Source organism: Chiloscyllium plagiosum, chromosome 5, assembly GCF_004010195.1.
Source record: "Chiloscyllium plagiosum isolate BGI_BamShark_2017 chromosome 5, ASM401019v2, whole genome shotgun sequence".
Classification (NCBI taxonomy): Eukaryota; Metazoa; Chordata; class Chondrichthyes; order Orectolobiformes; family Hemiscylliidae; genus Chiloscyllium; species Chiloscyllium plagiosum.
The window spans coordinates 64,850,438-64,872,511 of NC_057714.1; the positions used below are offsets into that span (position 1 = coordinate 64,850,438).

General features: G+C 39.0%; 1 protein-coding gene across 1 annotated transcript in view; it reads left to right on the forward strand.

Annotated features, from left to right (window-relative positions):
- The first annotated feature begins 2,563 nt into the window (after nt 1–2,563).
- kcnh8 (potassium voltage-gated channel, subfamily H (eag-related), member 8) overlaps nt 2,564–22,074 on the forward strand; it is a 448,052-nt gene continuing 428,541 nt past the window's right edge. The window contains exon 1 of the mRNA XM_043690211.1: nt 2,564–2,743. Coding sequence (XP_043546146.1) covers nt 2,668–2,743 — 76 coding nt within the window. The 5' untranslated portion in view covers nt 2,564–2,667. The remainder of the gene's footprint in view (nt 2,744–22,074) is intronic.

The window sequence follows — 22,074 nt, forward strand, 5'->3', positions numbered from 1 at the left end:
TCAAGGGTTATTAGGTTATTCAGCCCATTGAACAAACTCAATGGGCTGAATAGCCTGCTTCAGCTCCTACATCTGATCTGCTGGGAAAGGCACAAAGTGTGTCTGTAATTTAGGACATAAACTGTAGAGGGTGCCATGCTGTTGAACAGGGTCATCATACTCTCATCTTTCACTTTTTATTTGCATCTGCCCCCATTCCCTTTGAAGAGCCGTTGTTTGAAGTACTCTTTACATCCATAGGTGTGGCAATCTATTGCTCTCATTCTCCAGATAACCACTTAACTTATATCTACAACCATTCCTGATTATGCAGCCCTCATTTTAAAAAAAAAATCACATTTTGCAATTACAAGTTTAAAATGTCTAGTCTTTTGGGAGTGTGACCTGTGGTCACGACACAGAGGACTGTGAGCTTCTGTCCAGCACCTCCATAACTTCTATCTTTACTTCCCTCAGCAACTGAGGATGCATGGCTTCTGGATAGAATCCACTTTGAAGTGCTACCAGCATTTTTAATACCTCTGATTAACTGCATTTGCTATCTTAGCAACTTTATTGTTTACCATAGATTTGCCAAAGGCATCTTTGCTTAAGTGGAAGATTTCCATATTCATCTGCTATTTTTGGCAGATTGGCACCCAAAATGTTCTGCTGCAAAGAGAACAAGATTTTGCAGATGATTGAGTTTTGGACAATTTACTACTTTAGGGATTCTTCTGCTTCCATCTTCTCTTTGTTTCCAATATGTGCTTGGTTTCAAAAGGAGTCTGCCCTACTATTATTTGGTTCACCAGGCAGAATGATCCTCGATGCCCTTCCTATGGGAGTCAAATTAATGCAAAGGTCGTATGTTCAGCCTTCAGAATGTTGTTGTGGTGCTTCCCTTAAATTCAATGCCAGCTCACTCAGACTCAAGCTGTCCTTAGAAGATTCACTTTAGGAAGCAAGTGTCAAGCATTTTGACTGTGCCACCAGCCCAGCTGAGCTGTGATTATCCTGAAATGGTATGGCGTGTTATCTCAGGTGAATACCTCAGTGCATTGCATTTTATTCTGGAATCTGAAACTTTCAAAGGCAGTTTAAGTGCAAATGATGGAAACGATACTTAGTACCCAATGCAAATCTGGTGTGTAGATCAGAGTAGCTATTCCTTTATAGACTTTCAATCTAATGGACAAATCTACTCTTCTTCGTTCACACACATGCATGAAGACTGCCAAAGGCTACACTGCTTTTGCAACGCTTACAGAGGTCTTGTCAGTTTAGAGAGTTAGAGATGGTGTGCTGCAAGAGCTGATGCTGATAGGTTCTGGTCATGGGCTGAAACCTTGGCTCAAGGTCGACCTTTCCAGGAGCAGCGCGGTACATTGCTCTCGTTTTGTTTCCTACAGATGGAATAACATGCATTGGAGAAGAGGTCCAGCTGTACACCGGCAGCAGTTGCACGGTCACTGTCAAATAGATAATCGCGAAGTATTCTCTTTCAATGCCTAATCTTTGCCCGGAGTTACCTCAGCTTCAGCAGCTTTCTGTCTATGAGATATCTGATTTCTGATGTTGGGATCATGTAAAGTATGGGCCAGGATTGACAGAGGAGTGATTCTAGCACACAGCCTTCTCAATGTTGGAAATTAGCTCTTTTTTTTGCAGAAGATTGCTTCAGCCATTTTAAATTCATCAGAATACATGAGAAGGTCAACATCTTTGACACACTGCATTTTCCATTCCCAAAGGGATTGATCTTTTAATAACGGTGTGGCAGTCTTATTGCTATCGTTTGACTGGCTGGCCAATCTTAAATTATTTCCCTTTCATCCTGCCGATCATCCGTCTAAAACGATTGACTGAATGGTATGAAATGACTAGTTTAATACTTTCGATTACACATAACACATGTTCGCTGCTTGAACTTGCGACCACGGTTTATGTTCTATACAATAAACTCCACAGATGTCCCAACTCCTCATTTGGTAAAATGTACAAATATTCATGGTTAACAAAGGAGAGTGAGCTGTTTCTGTCAAGGTGAGTGACTGAGAGTCATCCCCAACACTACAACAACTTCGCCTTCCACACTTCGCTAAATTAGGTGTCAGTAATTCGTCAAAGCTGCATGCGTTAGGCTTTCTCGCTGACAGGAATTCCCAGGGGACTGCGATATACACTTTCCAGTCAGCCTAGCCAACGGCAAGTTTAGATAATGGGGCTGAGTGCCAATGTTAATAGGGCCATCTCCCGAGAAAGGGACTACACCAGAACGTAATTGGATCTATTCCTGATCTGTTCAAAATGTTTATTTTTCTGTTAATGCTAGATCCGAGTTGGACATTCATTTTATTTCCTCTGCTCTGGCTCAGCTTTGTGTGACATTCCCTCTCCTTTTGTCCCCTTAGTGGTGATCTCTCTCCGCTGTTCGTGGTCGTGACTGGCTTGTAGTCTCTCCAGCCTGGCTGCGGTTGTTTGTGTGTGTGTGTGTGTGTGAGAGAGAGAGAGAGAGAGGCGCTGCTCTCTCTCTCCTCCTCCTCCCCCAGCCCTGGCTCTCTCACTGTGAGTGGAAGGCGCTTTCATTGAGCGGGAGCTTTCCTCGTCCTCTCTCATCCTTCCGTCGCTCCGTGCTCCAACACAGCCGCGCAAGTTTGATGGGGAATTTCACACCGCTCCAGAAAAATGCCTGTTATGAAAGGATTATTAGCGCCACAAAACACTTTCTTGGATACCATAGCAACGCGCTTTGATGGGACACGTAAGTTTTTGTTTTGCTCTCTCTCTCAGTTCTGGTTTGCACATGTGAGGAGTTCTGAAGGTGCAGGGATGCAGGAATGAAGAGGGAACGCTGCTGAAGGACTGGGAGAAGTTAGTAAAGTCCTGGCTCTCAGTGCCTTTAGGAGGTGAATGTGAACAGCTTGTTCCTGGGTGATGCTTGTTAAAGCGCGTCGCTACAAAGGATTTCTCTTAATGAGGATGGGAGGGTATCCTGAAAGAAGCGGCAAGATGATGAGATGTGAGGGACGGGTCCAAGATTCCAACCTTCAGCTCCGTTCTTTGCAACCGAATTGTGGATGACTGTCTGTCCCAGGAGCTGTTCTGTTACACTCATTGTAATCCCGTCTCGGGTTCCGACGCTAACTCAATTCGTGTTAAGGTTTTATACTTTGACAAGGGGAGGTTTGATGAGACAGGAGACATTGACATCCTCCCCAATCATTTCGACTGGGATGTAATGTCGATTGATTTGGTCGATTAGTTTAACTGCAGTTTTGCAACTCTTGGCATGAATTATTGTCAGGCATTTTAAAAGCCGTCATTATCTTTTACAAATTTCTTCTCCAAAGCTATCATGTAACATTCCTTCTCGATATTGTTGAATGTACATCTAGCGGCGAGTGGTCTACCACCGACCGACTTTCTAAAATTAGCCTTGAATGCTCAGAGATCGTTCATTGGCTACTCTGTAGATAGGTGAATTTGCTAAACTCCTGTTTGATTATCTTTGTTAAAGGGATAGTGCCGCTGAGAAGTAGGCGGGTTTGACATTCTTTGGCTCTGGACCTTACAGTCTAATAATTTTGAACCATAAGATTTTCCCAGTATGTTTTTCATCATACCTTATAATCGATTTAAGCTTGTTTGTACAAAGAACTCACCGAGGTGAACCCCAGGCTTAGTGTGTTCGAAAGTTAATTAAAATGTTACGTAACCGTCAAGTTTTGCAATCCGGCCTTCTAAATTCTTGTCCGGTTTTAATAACGGAATATACTGAGGCTCTGATACTTATGAACCAGATTTAGACCCGCAACGCATTTAGGCAAAAGTAAGGACTGCACATGCTGGAAACCAGAGTCTAAATTAGAGTGGTGCTGGAAAAGCACAGCAGGTCAGGCAGCATCCGAGGGGCAGGAAAATCGACGTTTCATCAGGGCTTTTGCCCGCAACGCATTTAGTCAGCTCCTCAGGACAGAATACTTTGAGTGAGAAAAGGAATTAACGCATTAAATAATGTAAAACTCTCGCATCAAATACTGTCGTAGGGATACACCTATTTATTGCAATTACGTTCTATAATCTTAAATAAAGTGATAAAGTTTAATATTACTGCACCCGACAAATAATTGGACATTATGTGACTTCACATCTGGGTGCAAAAAATGTACATTTTTCAAAGAATAAGAAATAGTACAATAATACATCAAAGGTGACAAAGTTAAAACAAAAAGTGGAAATATTAGAATATCAGGAATGTATTATAAAGTAATAAAACAGTATTATGTTAGAAATGAATGGTATGGAAACCATTTGTAGAGATTTTGTTGATATAAGATATTAAACAGTTTGTTTCACACTATGGTACATTACTGTACAGTCTGTCACAGTCTGAGCAATTCTGTGAAGCTTCCTTTTACCCATTGGCAGAGGATAGATTACAACAGAGGGCTGATTTTTCCAAATGTATGGGTGCCAAAATGAAGCCTTCTTGATGGAAATACATAACAAGAAATCACAGATAACATGTCCATGATATTTAAACTTTTCATTTAAAACTCATGAATGCAAATTTGGTATTCCCCAGTATAATATTTGGTAGGAAAAACTGCTGGTAGCATTTATTTGAATAATAATTCCATACACGCATCAAACAATATCCTGACATAATCATACTCACTAAGGTCACGAGATGGTGTATGGTAAATACAGTCATCAGTTTTGACTCTCGAACTCATGAAATCTCTGTCCTTTGAGAAACAAATTTGCTGTCCTTGAGGAAGCAAATTTCCTGCTGACGATTTATCATCCTATTTCAGGTTAGGTTTGGTACTCATGGAGTCATAGAGTCATGGAGATGTACAGCACAGAAACAGACCCGTCTGTCCAACTCATCCACGTCGACCAGATATTCTACATTAATCTAGTCCCGTTTGCAACCATTTGTCTAAATCCTTCCTCTTCATGTACCCATCCAGATGCCTTTTAAGTGTTATAACTGCACAGCCTCTAACATCTCCTGTGACAGCTCATTCCATGTACGCACCACCCTCTGCATGAAAAGTTGCCTCTAAGGTCCCTTCTAAATCTTTCACCACTCACCATAAACCTATGCCCTTTAGGATTCCAGTACCCTGGGACTATTCATCCTATCCATGCACCTCATGATTTTAGAAACTTCTGTAAGGTCACCCCTAATCCTCCAACACTCCAAGGAAAATAATCACAAATTATTCAGTTTCTCCCTATTGCTGAAATCCTCCAACCCTGGCAACATCCTTGTCAGTCGTGCATCTGTGGTCAGCAAGGTTTTGGAAAGAATTCTGAGGGATAGGATTTATGACTATTTGGAAAAGCATAGATGAGTAAAGGCAGTCAGCATGGCTTTGAGGGGGACAGGTCATGCCTCACAAATCTTATTGAGTTCTTTGAGGAGGTGACGAGACAGGTCGACGAAGGTCGAGCAGTGAATGTGGTGTATATGGACTTCAGCAAGGCATTTGATAAGGTTCCCCATGGTAGGCTCATTCATAAAGTCATGAGGGATGGGATACAGGGAGATTTGGCTGTCTGGATTCAGAATTGGTTGGCTGACAGAAGGCAGAGATGGTTGTAGATGCAAAGTATTCTGCCTGAAGGTCAATGGTGAGTGGTGTTCCACATGGCTCTGCTTTTGGCCTCTGGTCTTTGTAGTTTTTATAAATGACTTGGATGAGGAGGTTTGAGGGGTGGGTTAGTAAATTTGCAGATGACACAAAGGTTGGAGTTGCCATTGATAGTATCAAGGGCTATTACAGGCTGCAGCGTGACATAAACAGTATTCAGAGCTGGGCTGAGAAACAGCAGATGGAATTCAACCTGGATAAATGCGAAGTGATGCATTTTGGAAGATCAAACTTGAATGTTGAATATCGGATTAAAGACAGGATTCTTGGCAGTGTGGAGGAACAGAGGGATCTTGGTGTTCAAGTGCATAGATCCCTCAAAGTTGCCGCCCAAGTGGATAGGGTTGTTAAGAAAGCATATGGTGTTTTGGCTTTCATTAACATAGGGATCGAGTTTAAGAGCTGCAAGGTTTTGCTGCCGCTCTACAAGACCCTGGTGAGACCACACTTGGAATATTGTGTCCAGTTCTGTTTTAAGAAGGATGTGGGGGCTTTGGAGAGGGTGCAAAGAAGGTTTACCAGGTTGCTGCCTGGACTGGAGGGCTTGTCTTATGAAGAAAGGTTGACTAAGCTCAGACGTTTCTCTCTGGAGATAAGCAAGAAGAGAAATACCTGATCGAGGTATACAAGGTAATGAGAGGCTTGGCTAGAGTCAAGAGCCAAAGACTTTTCCCCAGGGCAGGATTGACTAGCAAACGGGGTCATAGTTTTAAGATATTAGAAGGAAGGTATAGAGGAGACATCAGAGGTAGGTTCTTTACGCAGGGAGTTGTGAATGCATGGAATGCGTTGCCAGCGGAGGTGGTGGAAGCAGAGTCATTAGGGATATTTAAGCCACTGCTAGACATGCACATGGATAGCAGTTAATTGAGGGGTGCGTAGGTTTGGTTATTTTATTTTAGATTCGGAATAATCCTAGACACAGCATCATGGGCCAAAGGGCCTGTTCTGTGCTGTACTTTTCAATGTTCTAAATCTTTTCTGAATCCTTTCAAATTTCACAACATCTTTCCTATAGCAGGGGAACCAGAATTGAACACAGTATTCCAAAAATACTCCTTTACTGTATTTTTTTGTCTATCACTAAGATTAGTTCCATGACTTTTAATCTTAAACTCATAAATCTGTTATACGTGTGTTTGTCCATGGTGGCGTTAGTAGGATTGACTTCTGCACGGTATTTGCACAATGGATATCTTCCATTATGTCACATGGCAAGAGCATTCTGCTAAATGGGATAGGTTAAGAACAGATCTATCACATCAATGTTGGGTATCCAGGGTATGCTGGGAGCCACTGGCAGCAGCAGAATCTGTCATGATAATCTGGAACAATATGACTCAACATATTTCTCAGACATCCAGCACCCTGAAGCCACAGGAGATCAGGCCTGGCACAGAACCTGATGCATCTGAAAATCAGGTGCCAACCTGGTGAAGTTAAGAGTCAAGGTAGCATTCTCTAGACTGAGCTAAGCGATCATACAACCAATAGTTCTGGTCATCACCCTGCCAGTGTTCAACTAATCAAATAAAGGAAGGGTCTTTCCAGCTCTCTGCTAACCACTGCTCTGCATTTTATCACAAACCTGCATTCTTTTCTATTCAGATGCTTATCAAATGCAATTTGAAAGCTCTGGTTTAATCTGCCTCCATTAGACTTTCAGATATAGCATTCCATATCGTAACAACATGCTGCATGACAGAAAAGTAAACCCAAAAAGTCAAAAATAAACTATCAATTCTCATCTTATTGGCCTACTCCCAATTACTAGCAAAATGATAGAATGAATAATCAACAGTGCTTTAAGACAATACTTACTCATTAACACAGAAATTGCTGGAGAACTCAGCAGGTCTGGCAGCATCTGCAGAAAGCAAACAGAGTCAACATTTTGGGTCCAGTAACCTTTCTTCAGAACTGATTATTTTGATTTACTTACTCACTAATAATCTGCTGGCCAATGTTCAGTTCAGATTCTGCCAAAATCACTTGGATTTAGTACAAATCAAATTCTTGGTGTACACATGGACATGGGAGCTGAGTTTCCGAGGTGAGGTGACAGTGATAGCTCTTGACATTAAAGCAGGATTTTAATGAATGGAGAAAACCCTCTAGTGGCTGAAATTATATCTGGCAGGAAAAGAAAATGTAATTGTGTGAGATCAAAGACCTCAATATACGGATATTGCTGTAGAATTTCTCAGTTTGTAAATGTTTTTAATGAACTTGTCTGTATGTCTTACAATACAACCTGGAGCAGGTGGGAGCAATAGGGACTGTACCATTCCATCCCAAGGGCCCTAATTCTCAGAGTGTAATTTTTAAATTAAAAAAGCTTGAAACCAGACCTCCTGACTCAGAGGTAGAGATGCCACCACTATGCCACAGGGATCCCCTAATTTCTCTGGACAGCATTGGAGACCAAACTATATTCAGCTGCCTCATTTAGACATTCCGTTCATTCCAAGTTCTAATGTGAGGTTTCCTGCTAATGAATTACACAATGTTCAGTTCGATTTCCAATTTCTCAGATAATTAAGTAGCTTATGCTCAGCAAGCTTGGATACCATTAGGGATTGGTCTGATAAATGGCAAATTACATGCTGCGCAAATGTGAACCAATGACCATTTCTAACATGAGACAGCTTAACTAGGTCACTTTGACATTCAATAACAGTGTCATCATTAAATATGCTCCTGGACTGTTGGAGCTCTCCACCATATGATACAATGGAGAAGTGTGTTGGAAGAGTCCCCAGTTCGTTGACTGTGTTTATGTGTAACAGCACTCAATGGCTGTACGCAATCCGGAACAAATTTGTGTTGTTGATAAAGACCTCATAACATTCACTCTTCCACCACTGGCGTTCTTTGGTTGTCTGCTATGCATTGAGTGTTCTGCAACAAGTTGCCAACACATTTTTAGCAGCACTAAAAAACTCTAAACCCTATGTAGGAAAACATAGATAATAGTTGCAGAAGAACATCAGCTTCATGTCATACATTATTCAGCTTGAACATTTATCACCATGCTGAAGTCACAATTTGAGATCTTCCTATCTAACAGCATTGTTGAATTACTTTCACCATATTAACTAGACCAATTCAAAAAGAAGGCAAATCACCATTTGCATATGGCAAGCAGGATGAGTATTAAGAGCTGGTCTTGCCAGTGGTGCCCTCAAGCTAAAAAGTAATAACATTGGAGTATGAAGGAATTTTGAGATCAACGTGGAAGAATTACTTGGTGAATTAAAGTGACTTAAGACTTCATATCCCCTTAGCCAAACAGTATGCATTTTAGGACGTTGAAGGATAAGGTAGGGAATTTTGTGATCACCCAATACCACTCGAAAGGAATCTTTGGCCATTGTTGACTTTATGTTGGACTAGAAGAAAACAAATATAATATATTTAGAAATGAATACCAGCATGGCCTGGTCAATTACAGGTAAATTGGCTTAATATCAGTAAAAGGATAAATTCATTAAAACCATTCTGGGAGGTTACTGGAATCAGCCTAAATGGACTTAGATTATACAAATCATGCCTAACATAGTTTGCTGCTCTTTAATAATCTTATAGATATACACAATATAAATATACATAATATAGATATGCATAAATGGTAAAAGCCTTTAAGACAGTTTATTTGGACTTCAAAGTCTTTCACAAAGTTCCACTAAAGACTAAAAACGTTAAAAATAATTCATGTGTAGAATGCAGAAATAGGTAAAAATTAGTTAGGAGAAGAAAAATAGAAATTACTAATGAGGAATAAAGTATAGCCCACATGAGTCATTGCTTGAATCCCTTTTGTTTTGAACCTGCATTAATATTCTAGATGGTAAAATCAAAAGTAAACTTCTCAAACTTTCTGACAAGAATAGAAACAGACAATACAGTTAAAATTTATAGAAGAGTTTTACATCAACTAGACTTACAAAGTAGCAAAGTAAGCCAGTGCTTTCAATGCCTGGAAAGAAATGGTACAGCAAACACCAAGATTTATAATTAGAACAGGTTTGGTGGATCAGTTACCTTCGTTGGCTGAATGACTGGTTTGTGATGCAGCATGATTCTAACAGTGTGGGTTTGATTCTTTCATTGGCTGAAGTTACCATGAAGGACTGTCAACCTCTCCCCTTGTGGTATGGTGACCCTCAGGTTAAATCACAAAGACGTTATGTAATTGAAACAAGTAAATGCAAATCTACTGAAAATTTGTGAATTCTGCATGAAAGGTTGGTTGAGCTGCAGTTAGAGAATGTGCTGTGATTCTCTGTATTGGACATTATTGTGTTGGCTGCCGTCAAGTATAGGAAGTTAGAATCAAGATAGGCTATTCAATCTCACTACTCACTGTTATGTTGATTGCATCAGATCAATACTGACTTGTATCTTAAATCCACCCATTTGCCTTGATTATGGATGTTCCTCACTAAGCGAAAGCCTAAATGTTATTATCATTAGGTAACTAATCCAGAGATTTCAGTTTATGTTCTAGGGACCTGGGTTCAAATCCCATCATGGTAGATGCTGGAGTTTGAATTCAATAAAAAAAAACTGTGCCCATTGTTGGGGAAAAAGAACAATTTTCACTATTATTTACTAATATCCTTTAGGGAAGAAAATCTGCTGTCCTTATCTGGTCTGGACTACATGTGACTTCAGGAACACAGCAAGATGTTGACCCTTAACTGTATTGTGGGCAATTAGGGATCGGCAATAATTGATAGTCCACCCACATCCTGTGAATAAATAAATGCTAAAAAAAAAGGACTTCAACAAATTTAATTTTAGACAAAGCATTTTGAAGGTAGCTGTTGAGATACTACCAATTTTGTTGTACAGCCCAAAATGAATTTCTACCCCACTGTGCTCAATACTTGTCATAGGATCACAGACAGGATAACAAATTGAGCCTCATTTCAGGAAAATGTTGGAAGACCCAGAAGTATGTTAATTGAATGGGAGTTTGGATACATTGTCTCATAACAATCGTGTGAAACGTCCACAAGAAACTCTTTACCTACAATCATAGCTTCTATGCAAAATTACAGAGTTGACATGATGACATGAGTTTTGGATATCACCTTTGATTGGGTTGGCAGTGTCAGAAGTTTGCCTGTAGTTCTTAATTGTGCAGTGGACCTGCAGGCAGCCAATTAGGATAAAATGCAGCAAAATGTTACCAGCAAATGGAGGTTGAGGACCCACTTTTGTCTGATATCAGAGTTTTGAAGCCTGCAGTCTGTTCACGATACCATATACAGGCACTTTGAAATGGATTAGCTGTTGAAACATGAATGAAATTTCAGAGAAGATGCCTAGAGAGGCAACTTTGTGAAGTCATGTCTTCATTTCTTATTTCTTTAGCAGATGAATGGCTAGCTCTATAGTTTTCTGATCTGATGATGTGTGTGTGATACTTGCAGTGTAACTGAAATCAGAGCGATCATCTGTGAAATTGACAATGATGCTAACTATAAAAGAGACACTCTTGTAGATTGTAAAACTGAGGATTTTAATTACCTTTTTATAGACATCAACAGGGGGTCATTGGAGGACCTATCAGCTCCCCTGTAGGTAACCACCCATAGGTAATTAAAGAGCTGGCATTTAACTATCTACACAAGAAGCACTGGCCAGATTCCATTTTTGTCAATTTCACAGATGGTAGCTCTAAATTTTGCTACACAAAGTCAAGTACTGTACTTTTCCTCACCATACCAGAAAAGTGTTCCGATTATTTTTAAGGCAAACTGTGGATCTATCTTCAATTCTCCGAGGGGAAAAAATATCAATTTTCGAGTTGTATAATGATTGAACAAGATTTGGTGACAATTATTAACTAGAGAGATGACAAACATCCCTCCCATTCAATTCATTGAGAGTTTAGTTTCTTGAGTAATTTGGATGAATACATTGTTATTCTCGATACAAAAGCAATATATTGCAGGACAAAAAGAGAAGATACTGCAAATACTCAACAGGTCTGCTAGCATCAATGGGAAGTGAAACAGTTCACATTTCAGATCTATGGCTTTTGTCAGGACTAGGAGAAGTTAGAAACAAAATCAGGAATTACTGGAAAAAATCTCAGCCGGTCTAGCAGCATCTGTGGAGAAAAAGCAGAATCAACATTTCGGGTCCAGTGATCCTTCTTAAGAAAAGGAGAAACTAGAAATATTTGAGGTTATAAAGAAGCAAATGAAAGATGAGGCACCTTGGGAAAAGGAACAAAAGGGAAGATGAAAAGTGATGGAATGGATGGTAGGTGAGATTAAATGGCAAAAGGATCTGTAAAAGTTTGCTCTTGCGAAACACTGGCTTCTAGAAATCTGAATAACAAACAGCAAGTGGTGGAAACAATCAGCCGATCTTGTTAGCATTTGTAGAGGGAAATAATTTGACACTTTACCTCAAAGGCATTTTCATTGCAGGAAGAGCAACAAACATCTCCCCTCATAGCCAATCCCAGGATTAAGGGAAAAGTGCTATAAAGACACTTGGATCTGTAGTCTGCAAAGAAAATGATTAAGGATAAGGAAGCTCCTTGAGTTTTATTGAATTGTAAATGGCACTAGCTGATATGGAGTGGTTTTAGTCATGGAAAAGTGTAAAATAGTCATGCATCTGTTGATGTAGTTGTCATTCTGCTTGTCTCCCACTCTTTCATTCTTTTTACCTCCCTCATTTTATTTGATTTTCTCTCTGCAATTCTCATTTGGTTTCTCTTCTTGTCACTGCCCTATCTTTTCAGTCTGTACTGTACTTCCCAGATCAACGTTGTTATAGCAACAGCTGTGATCATTGTTGTAAAGGTTTCTTGGACCAATAATCACACAGAACCACAAGTGTTACATTTCTAATAATAACATGGTTTCTGGCTGAAGAAGACTTTCAGTCCAACTAGTCCAACTATCACAGTAAATGAATACTGTGATCCTAACCCTGAGCCTCATATGTTTCAAGAACTTTTTTCCACGACCCATTGCAGTAATCTCTTCTATATATGTGACCTACTTTCTTAAATTAATCTAGTCCCATTTGTCAGCATTTAGCCCATATTCCTCTCAACTCTTCCTATTCATATACCCATCCAGATGCCTTTTAAATATTGTAATTGTACTAGCCTGCACCACTTTCTTTGGCAGCTCATTCCATACACGCACCACCCTCTGCATGAAAAAGTTGCCTTGGATCCCTTTTAAATCTTTCTCCTCTCACCTTAAACCTATGCCCTCTAGTTTTGGACTTGCCCCACTCTGGGTTAAAGAGCTTGTCTATTTACCTTAACCATGCCCCTCATGATTTTATAAACTTCTAAAAGGTCACCCCTCAGCCTCTGACATTCCAGGAAAAACAGCCCTAGTCTATTCAGTCTCTCCCTATAGCTCAAACCCTCCAACCCTGGCAACATCCTAGTAAATCATTTCTGAACCCTTTCAAGTTTCACAACATCCTTCCAATAGGAGGAAGACCAGAATTGCACGCAGTATTCCAAAAGTGAATAGTTGAAGAAAAGATCTACAATCTGATTTTTGGAGCAGAATTTCTTTCTTAGAACTTCTAGTAACAACTACTTCATGGAGGTATATAACTGAAGTCAGTATTAAGGTTCCATTGATGGTTATTTTGGAACTGAATTACAGCCCTAAAACTCACGACCAACTTTCAATGACTACGTATAATCACCTCTTCATGTACCTTTTCGTAGTATGGTTAATGAGCATTGTGTACGTATCATTGTAAGACTGTATTGGGTCTTTGTCTTGATTTTACTGTTTGCTCTTATCTGTGTTGAATGAATCAAATGGATATTTTGTACAGGGTCAGAAACATTATTACTATCTAATTGGATTAAAATGTATGCAATTACCTTTAAACACTTTCTACACTGCAAGCTCATGAGCAGAGGCTTCCTGTTTCTAAACTTTTCCAGAATGCCTAAATTCAGCAGCAAAAGGAATTAGTTTGGAAACCAGCAGGTGTTGTACTATGTTCTATGATTTAACTGTTCAGAAGCACAGCCAGACAGCTTACGAGTTGATATGAAAGGGTAAGAATGTAAAGGTTCCAGGCAGGTGGGGGTAGAGTGCCACATAAATGATGGCGTGCTTAGAGTAAGTCGTGGATGTGATTTGGAAGAGGATTAGGCGACTGGAGAAAGAAGTGTTGGATCTGGGGTGGGAGGTGGGGGTGGTTATTATGCTGTGCCCTCAGGGTTTCAGACTGGCCTCTGGGGGTATTAAGTGTGACTGGAAAAGGGTGTTAGCAGTGTTAGGTCTGGGTTGTTCAGATGAGCAACTGGGGTTGTTGGGTCTGAATGGGAAAGGTTCAAACAGGATTGGTTGGGGGAGTTGGAATTGTGTTGGGTTGGAGGTGGGTTCTAGTGTGGGTATTTGTCAGGAGTCCAAGATTCTAAGGAGTCAGGGAAGGTATAATGGGCAGAGAAATCAGAGGTGAGTCAGGGATGGGACGAGGGGCTGAGGAGGGGATCAGCTTAACAGTTATTCTGAGTAACGTTTAGCTTAGACAAGGTGGATGTCTCTGAATTCTCCACTTCACTACTTCTCCTTCTCTTCAAGGGTTGTGAGAAGAAGGCAGGAGAATGAGGTTGAGAAACATATTAGCTATGATCAAATAGTGGAACAGACTCAATGGGCCAAATGGCCTAATTCTGCTCCTATATCTTATGGTCTTATGTCCTTTCGGAGTGTTCCAGATGTAGGGGATTTGCCCATTGGAAAATTCAATTTCCTTAGCAATTTCCATAGAATCAGCCGCGTGTAGGATTCTGCATGGTCCCAATGCACAATTCTTAGTCTACACAGGAGAAAAACCGAAAGAACTGCGGAAGGGGCACCGGACCCAAAACGTTAACTCTGATTTCTCTCCACAGATGCTGCAAAACATGCTGAGCTTTTCCAGCAATTTCTGTTTTTGTTTCTAGTCAACACAGGTCGGACTCTCTGGCCATCAGAATATTGGTAGTTTTGATAAACCTTGTAGCACAATATCAGGTGAGTGGTGGAATAATATTGCACATTCTTGTTGTATATCACTATGTTCTCATGAATATTTCAGGATACTTAGCAGTGAAATAGATAAATTTGAACTGACAACCTAAAAGCATAAGCAAGTCTAGTATGAAAAAAATTCTAGCTACTTTTTTTGTAAACTTGCACTCTCCAATGTACAATGTGCAATTATTTCACATATAGGAAAACATTGCTTATAAGTGTGGCTAAATGCCAAATTGTCAAGCTTTTACTTTCAGTCGTTTGTTTTTGTATTTTTGTTTTTAATTCTCTTTTGTAAGGATACTGTAACTACATAACTCAATGTAAAACCTATTTGAAAAAAAAAATAGCATTTTATTCTCTGAGGCATAAAAGCCAACAGTAGAAATCCAAGATGGAATAATAGAGCATACTTCTGAATATGACTAAATCCGGGTGGGTTGGAGCAGAGCCCTGAAAACTGAGAACACCAATAGAAAAATCAGGTTGTAGCCTTGCCACCACATCACATTCTTGTCTCACTTGTTTTGGGAATATAATATCACTGAATTTAGCATGATATGTCATAATGCCAAAGAGCAATTTGTATTGTTTGACTCTGTCTTGTTACGTTATTCAAGGGACGTTTTCATTTTGTCAACAATAACAGCATCTTGCATTTATATTGCCACATTAATATAGCAAAATGTCTCAGACACTTCTCAGGATGAAAATGAGATAAAATGTGACACAAAGCAAAAACAATATAAGATATTTGATTGAAAGCTTCGTCAATGAAGTAGATTTAAAAATGGATGTTAAAGGAGGAGAGAAAAGTGGAGAGGCAGACAGTTTGGGGGAGAGAATTACAGAGTTTCGGGTGAAGATCCTTGTGCACGGTAGAGTGTTTGATGATTCACATATTGTTTGCATTCTTATAGAGAACGTTTAGATTTAAACATTGATTTGGACGCTTTTTAAAGAGTTTAGTATAACCTACTAAATACAGTTACTACTCAGTGGGTAAAAAATAAATAAGTCTTAATTGAGCCTTGTTGATTTTGTTCTTATCTTCTGATGTGACCATGATAGAAATAAAATCATGTTTAGTTGGATCTAAATAATCAACATATTAAGTGGCTGTAGTAAGCTTCATAATATGCATTGTGATTTTATTTGGTCACTATAAAATTCAGTTCTGTGAACCAACACAGATTGGCACATTATTAAAAAAAAAGTAACCTTTCTGGTAAATTATGTCATATACAAATAATGTTTTTACACCTACAATAAATATACTCAGAATGCATTCCAGTACTTGATTCAATGGTACAAATTGCTTCTACAAATATTAATCAGATAGGAATTTTCAGTTTTTGCATAAGGAATGCTTATATATTTTTGAGTACAGAGGAATCTCGATTGTCCGAACGAGATGGATGGTTACTACAGATAGAACATCCAAAAACTGAAAAAGCTCCAAAATCTGAAGGTTTTTTTTTGTGAATTTTTTTTCTCATTAACAAGGTTGTTTGGCGAGCAAACAGTTAACTCAAGTCGACACCCACTCGATGCATGTCACTCAGATGCGACATGTGGGGAGGGTGGGAAGCATGGCCAAGCACATTCTTAGTTAGAAATCTGCTTCTTCAGTAAGATTTTTAAAAATTTCACCATTAAACTGTCACATTCTGAAAATCGAAAAATTCCGAATTCTGGAAAACAGCTGGTCTCGAGCATTTCGGATAAAGGATCTTCTACCTGTATTTCATTCAGATAATTGATTATTCAGATAATCAATTTTACCTCAAGCAAGGGAAGCCATGCTGATCTAAACCTATGCTCTACTGGAGAATTTATTTAAATTTATAATTTTAATGTATTGAATGCAAGAGGACACAGATTTTACATGATGATCAAAATAAAGCAATGATAACACAAGAAAGCTTTTTTAAAAATGCAGCATTGGTTAGCATTTGGTAAGGACTGGTGAAAACAGCATTAAACAAAGTCCCTAACAGTTTCTACGATCGCAACATCATTTGTCAGTCTCCGGGAATGCAGTCTTGTGATCTAAAGACAGAAGTACCACCTCGCGCATGCGTAAACATTCTCGGCCTTTCTTTTAATGAATGGCCTGGTAAAGTGACAGGAATGCCTGTACAGTAATGTAAACACTTACTTTTGCAAAGGGCTGTGTAACAATCCTAACTTAAATAATATCCAGTTGCTGATGCTTGAGCTGCTTGTATTTCTTTGCTTTTGCCAGCATTTTCAGATGTTCTTCAGTATAGGCAAGTCGAATCCACTTACCTCTTTGATGTAATGTTTTTGCGGGACCTTGAAATCTTCTTCAGATAATCTGAAATTCGGATAATCAATATTCGGATAATCAAGATTCCTCTGTACATTGATACTGTTTCAAGAAATTGTCCTTTTAGTGAGCATTAATATTGCCTATTTTGCCAATCAGGTAATTTGTTTAATGCAGTCAATTTGTCTAATAATAGGCTAATACATGTCCTATAAACATTCTGAATTAAGAGTCTTTCAAGTTACATTTCTCATGTAAATTTTACTCTCTGTTGTAATATTTTTTCATTACAATTCTTCCTGAAATGTTTACACATTATAATGCAAATTGTATTTTAATGCTAGTCAATTTAAAACATTTTCATTTAAAATTCAAACTTGAAATGTCATATTAAAATGCCTGAATACAAAGCAATTAGTATTCCTCTTGCCATTAAGAATGTAGATAGGGAATTATTAAAATAATAACCTTAATCACAGCTCATATGCTTTTGTAGTAACTAATGTGCGTATTTTCCCATCAACTTACTATTTCTCTTTGCTGATTTTATTCATGGTTATAGAGGTTACAATGTGACTTGTAGAAAATAACTCATAACTTAAAGTTAACTATGTATGAATGTAAATTCTGAGTGTGTTTTGTATTTGAATGAAATGCTAAATTGTAAAAATCACTTTCTATAATCAAAAGGATACATTTTAAGAAGTGGTTTTGAATACTGGTACAGTGTAATTGTCAGTTGTCCAACTTGTATTTAATTCCTGGTGTTCTCATTTAGTTATAACATGTTTCCTAATTTTATGTCAAGGAAAGAAGATAAACAGTGATGAACTAAAAAAATGTTTTTCATTCCATGTTTTTCCCATGTTTCAATTTAACAACATTTATGGGGGAAAAAACAACAAATGCAATGCAACAATGCAACCAAACCCTGAAACATATAATATTCTTAGGTGATTTAGTAGCATAGAGACCAGAGGACATAGTCTCAGAGTGAGGAGTTGTTCTTTTAAGACAGAGATGAGGAAGAATTTCTGTTCTCAGAGAGTAGTCAATCTATGGAATTCTTTACCACAGAGGGCTGTAGAGGTTCAGTCATTAAATATATTCAAGCTGAGACAGACAAATTTTTAATCAGTCAGGAAATCATTACATGGAAAAAAACAATATAATAGAGATGAGGCTTGTTAGATCATCATGGTCTCATTGACTAGTAGAGCAGATCAATGGGCTGAATGGCTTACCTCTGCTGCTATGCCTTCAGGTCTCATGGGCACATTTTATGCATGCACAGATTTATTTCAGACTCTTTAGAAGTTGATGCTTGATGTTCTCTATGCAACATGATTGGTCTAAAGTATCATTTTGATTTATGATTTAGAATGACAGCTACTCCTGAACATGTAAAGTAAAACAATAATGCTGTCGTAACAATTTATATTCAGGTTGAAGAATGGTAGGGTAATTAATGCTTCACTATGTTATTAGAAGCATTGGTCCTCAGTCATGAATACATATGTCAAAAAGCTACTATGACTATTATTTTCATGATTTATTTATCTTAGAATACAAATCATTTGTAAGCCACTGGTAACTAGCATTTGAGAAAAAAATATTTATGATTTGCAATGTATATGTTAACAATGGAGCTGGAATTTTCATCCCTGCTATGCCCCATAAATATCTGCAATTAGGGGTAACAGTAAAATATTGCATAAATCTGCAACTTGAGCTCTTCCTTTACTGCACATGATACGTATTTTGGGAATGTCATATCAATATATAGAAATGTCCAGATGGTGAGAAGTGGGAACTTCATTAAATATAGAAATGGAGTTTCAGATGATACCAAATAGAGTTCTCCTTTGGTTTTTGGCTGGTGTCCCAGATCTGGAATCATTCATCAATAATTTCATACTACAGCATTGCTAATCAGCAGTTGTAGATGCTTAGAAGGCCCAAGGAAGACAAAATATTTGCTTTGATGCTTTGTAAATGTTTTTTGTATTTTGTATCAAGCTTTTATTGTGAAGTTTCTGGTTCTGCACATGTTCTTGAAATGTGGACATTGCGTTTCGCTCTGGAAATTGAGCTATTATTATGTTTTTGGGAGTGAGGAAAGAGGATCATTTGAGGATTGTCAAATTATGGAACATCATGGGAGGCATATATTGGCTCAGTGATTAGCACTGCTGCCTCACAGCATTCAGGACACAGGAATCAATTCAAGCCTTGGGCGATTGTCTGTATGGAGTTAGCATGTTTTTCTCCCCATATCTGTGTGGGTTTCCACTGGGTGCTCTAGTTTCCTCCCAAAGTCCAAAGATGTGCAGTTTAGGTGGATTGACCTTGCTAAGTTATCCAGTAGTGTTCAGAGATATGCAGGTTATGTGGATTTGTCATGGTCGTTGTGGATCATGATTTTAGGATGGGGTGCTGGCTCTGGGTGGGATGCTCTTTGGGGTGTCATTGCAATCTCAATGGGCCAATTGGGTCTCTTTCTCCACTATAGAGATTCTAAGATTATATTGGACTTATTGAACCTTTTTACCCAGCAATCCAGACAGAACTGGACTTAACTGGATTGTCATAAGGAATCCTGGGTTCATCCATACTTAATCTCAAATTGGTACATCACTGCTCAGGCCACTGAAACTAATTTCACCACTTTCGTTTTCTGTCTCAAATTTATTGCAGGCATGGGGAGGGAACCTAACAGGGCCAACAAAGGATAAATCCTGTCAAGTCTGCTTTCTATTGCATAGTGGTAAAAACAATGACTGCAGATGCTGGAAACCAGATTCTGGATTAGTGGTGCTGGAAGAGCACAGCAGCATCCAAGGAGCAGTGAAATCGACGTTTCGGGCAAAAGCCCTTCATCAGGAATAAAGGCAGTGAGCCTGAAGCGTGGAGAGATAAGCTAGAGGAGGGTGGGGGTGGGGAGAAAGTATCTACTTCATCAACCATAAAATGGAGTGCTGCTGGAGAAATGCCATTCTATCATGTACTCCAGACTCCACAATTTGCTGTCTGTTTGGTTTTCTATTTTGTTTAATTTTGACTACTTTTGTCTCTCTTCCTGTTCAACCTTGAGTAAAATTGTAAACAAATCTAAATGTCTTCATCAAACTTTCCAATCATGTGCAAGAACCTATCTCCCTCCACCCACCCACCCCCACCCCCAATTCAGCCACTTAGTTTTTAGTCTTTCAAGTCTAATAAGCTCTATGTTCCTTCATGAAGTAACTGCAGTGAGAGCTGCAAAATTATATGGAAATTAGTTGACCCAGAAAAGGTATGCTCAGCCAGCACAGTATGATTCTGGTTAGATTTGCAATGGACCTTAAATGCTTTGTTCTGATATCTTTCAGATTTGATATGCTCACACAAGTTAATCAGAGGCAATTTTCTTACTGTCATAACGGAGAATCTATATAAACTAACTTTAATTAATGTTAGATAATAAAATACATTCCAGAATAAAGTTGCAGATTTTTAAGGTAGGGATTCTCGGATCTCTTTCTGAAACTTGGATATGGCTTTCTAATTTCCATCGGATCAAATTTGTCAGTAGCCCATAAACTAATCTAGCCCCACTGGTGAGGCTGAAAGAGGGTTCCTTTGGTATTTTTGGCTTTTAACCTCTGTTACTTTTCATGTAAGAGGCAAAGAAAGTCACTTCAGCTTCTCCTGGGAGTCAGTAGTCCAAAACATAAATATACACTGCTGGAGAAACTCAGCAGGTCTGGCAGCATCCATGAAGAGAAAACAGAGTTAACAGTTCGATTCCAGTGACTCCTCTTCAGAACTAATGAAGAGTTTCTCCGGCAGTCTCTGTTTTTGCTTCAGATCTCCAGCATCTGAAGTTTTTGTTTTATATGAGTAGTCCAAAGGTTTTGTACTTTCAAAATCATGTAAAACTCAGCCAAAACTATCAATAACACAGAAAGCCAAAATATTCCAGTAGCCAAATTGCTTCAACCAGCTTACTAACTGCTTGCACACCATTTGCTTTACAAATGTAGGAATGACTGATTATAATATTTACAGGCATCAGAATCGTACATCAAGTGCAGGAACACCCTGACATATTAATGATGAGACATGCAACATTGACAGCTACTCAGGATATCTCATGTGCATCTTAAGCATCTTTTGGCAGCGATCACCTTTTAATTCACTTGATGAGTTGTATTTCCTCCATTTAATTGTTTACTGATTCTGAATGCAAAAATAAGTTTGTGTTTCTTTCTATCCGAACACACTGATTTGATATAGAATACATCAGTAGCAATAATATTTGGCAATTCCTCAAATAGTTTACAAATTTTTCCTTTAAAAAAGGGAGGCCTTATGGCTCAAGAAATGGCAGTGCTGCCTTTGGGTTCAATCCCACTCCAGGACGTGTTTGTGCTCATAAAGCAGGTTGGTAATCAGCATACTAATCCTTCAAAAGTTCCCCACTAATACCCAAATGGGGCGAAAAGTTATGCATACAGATATGAAACAATTTATTTTTAATATTGCATATGATTCCACATTTAGAACATAGAACATAGAAAACTACAGCGCAGTACAGGCCCTTTGGCCCTCGATGTTGCGCCGATCCAAGCCCACCTAACCTACACTAGCCCACTATCCTCCATATGCCTATCCAATGCCCATTTAAATGCCCATAAAGAGGGAGAGTCCACCACTGCTACTGGCAGACTATTCCATAAACTCACGACTCGCTGAGTAAAGAATCTACCCCTAACATCTGTCCTATACCTACCACCCCTTAATTTAAAGCTATGCCCCCTGGTAATAGCTGACTCCATACGTGGAAAAAGGTTCTCATGATCAACCCTTTCTAAACCCCTAATCATCTTGTACACCTCTATCAAGTCACTCCTAAACCTTCTTTTCTCCAATGAAAACAACCCCAAGTGCCTCACCTTTTCCTCATACGATCTTCCTACCATACCAGGCAACATCCTGGTAAACCTCCTCTGCACCCGTTCCAGTGCCACCACATCCTTCCTATAGTATGGCGACCAAAACTGCACACAATACTCCAGATGAGGCTGCACCAGAGTCTTATAAAACTGCAACATGACCTCAG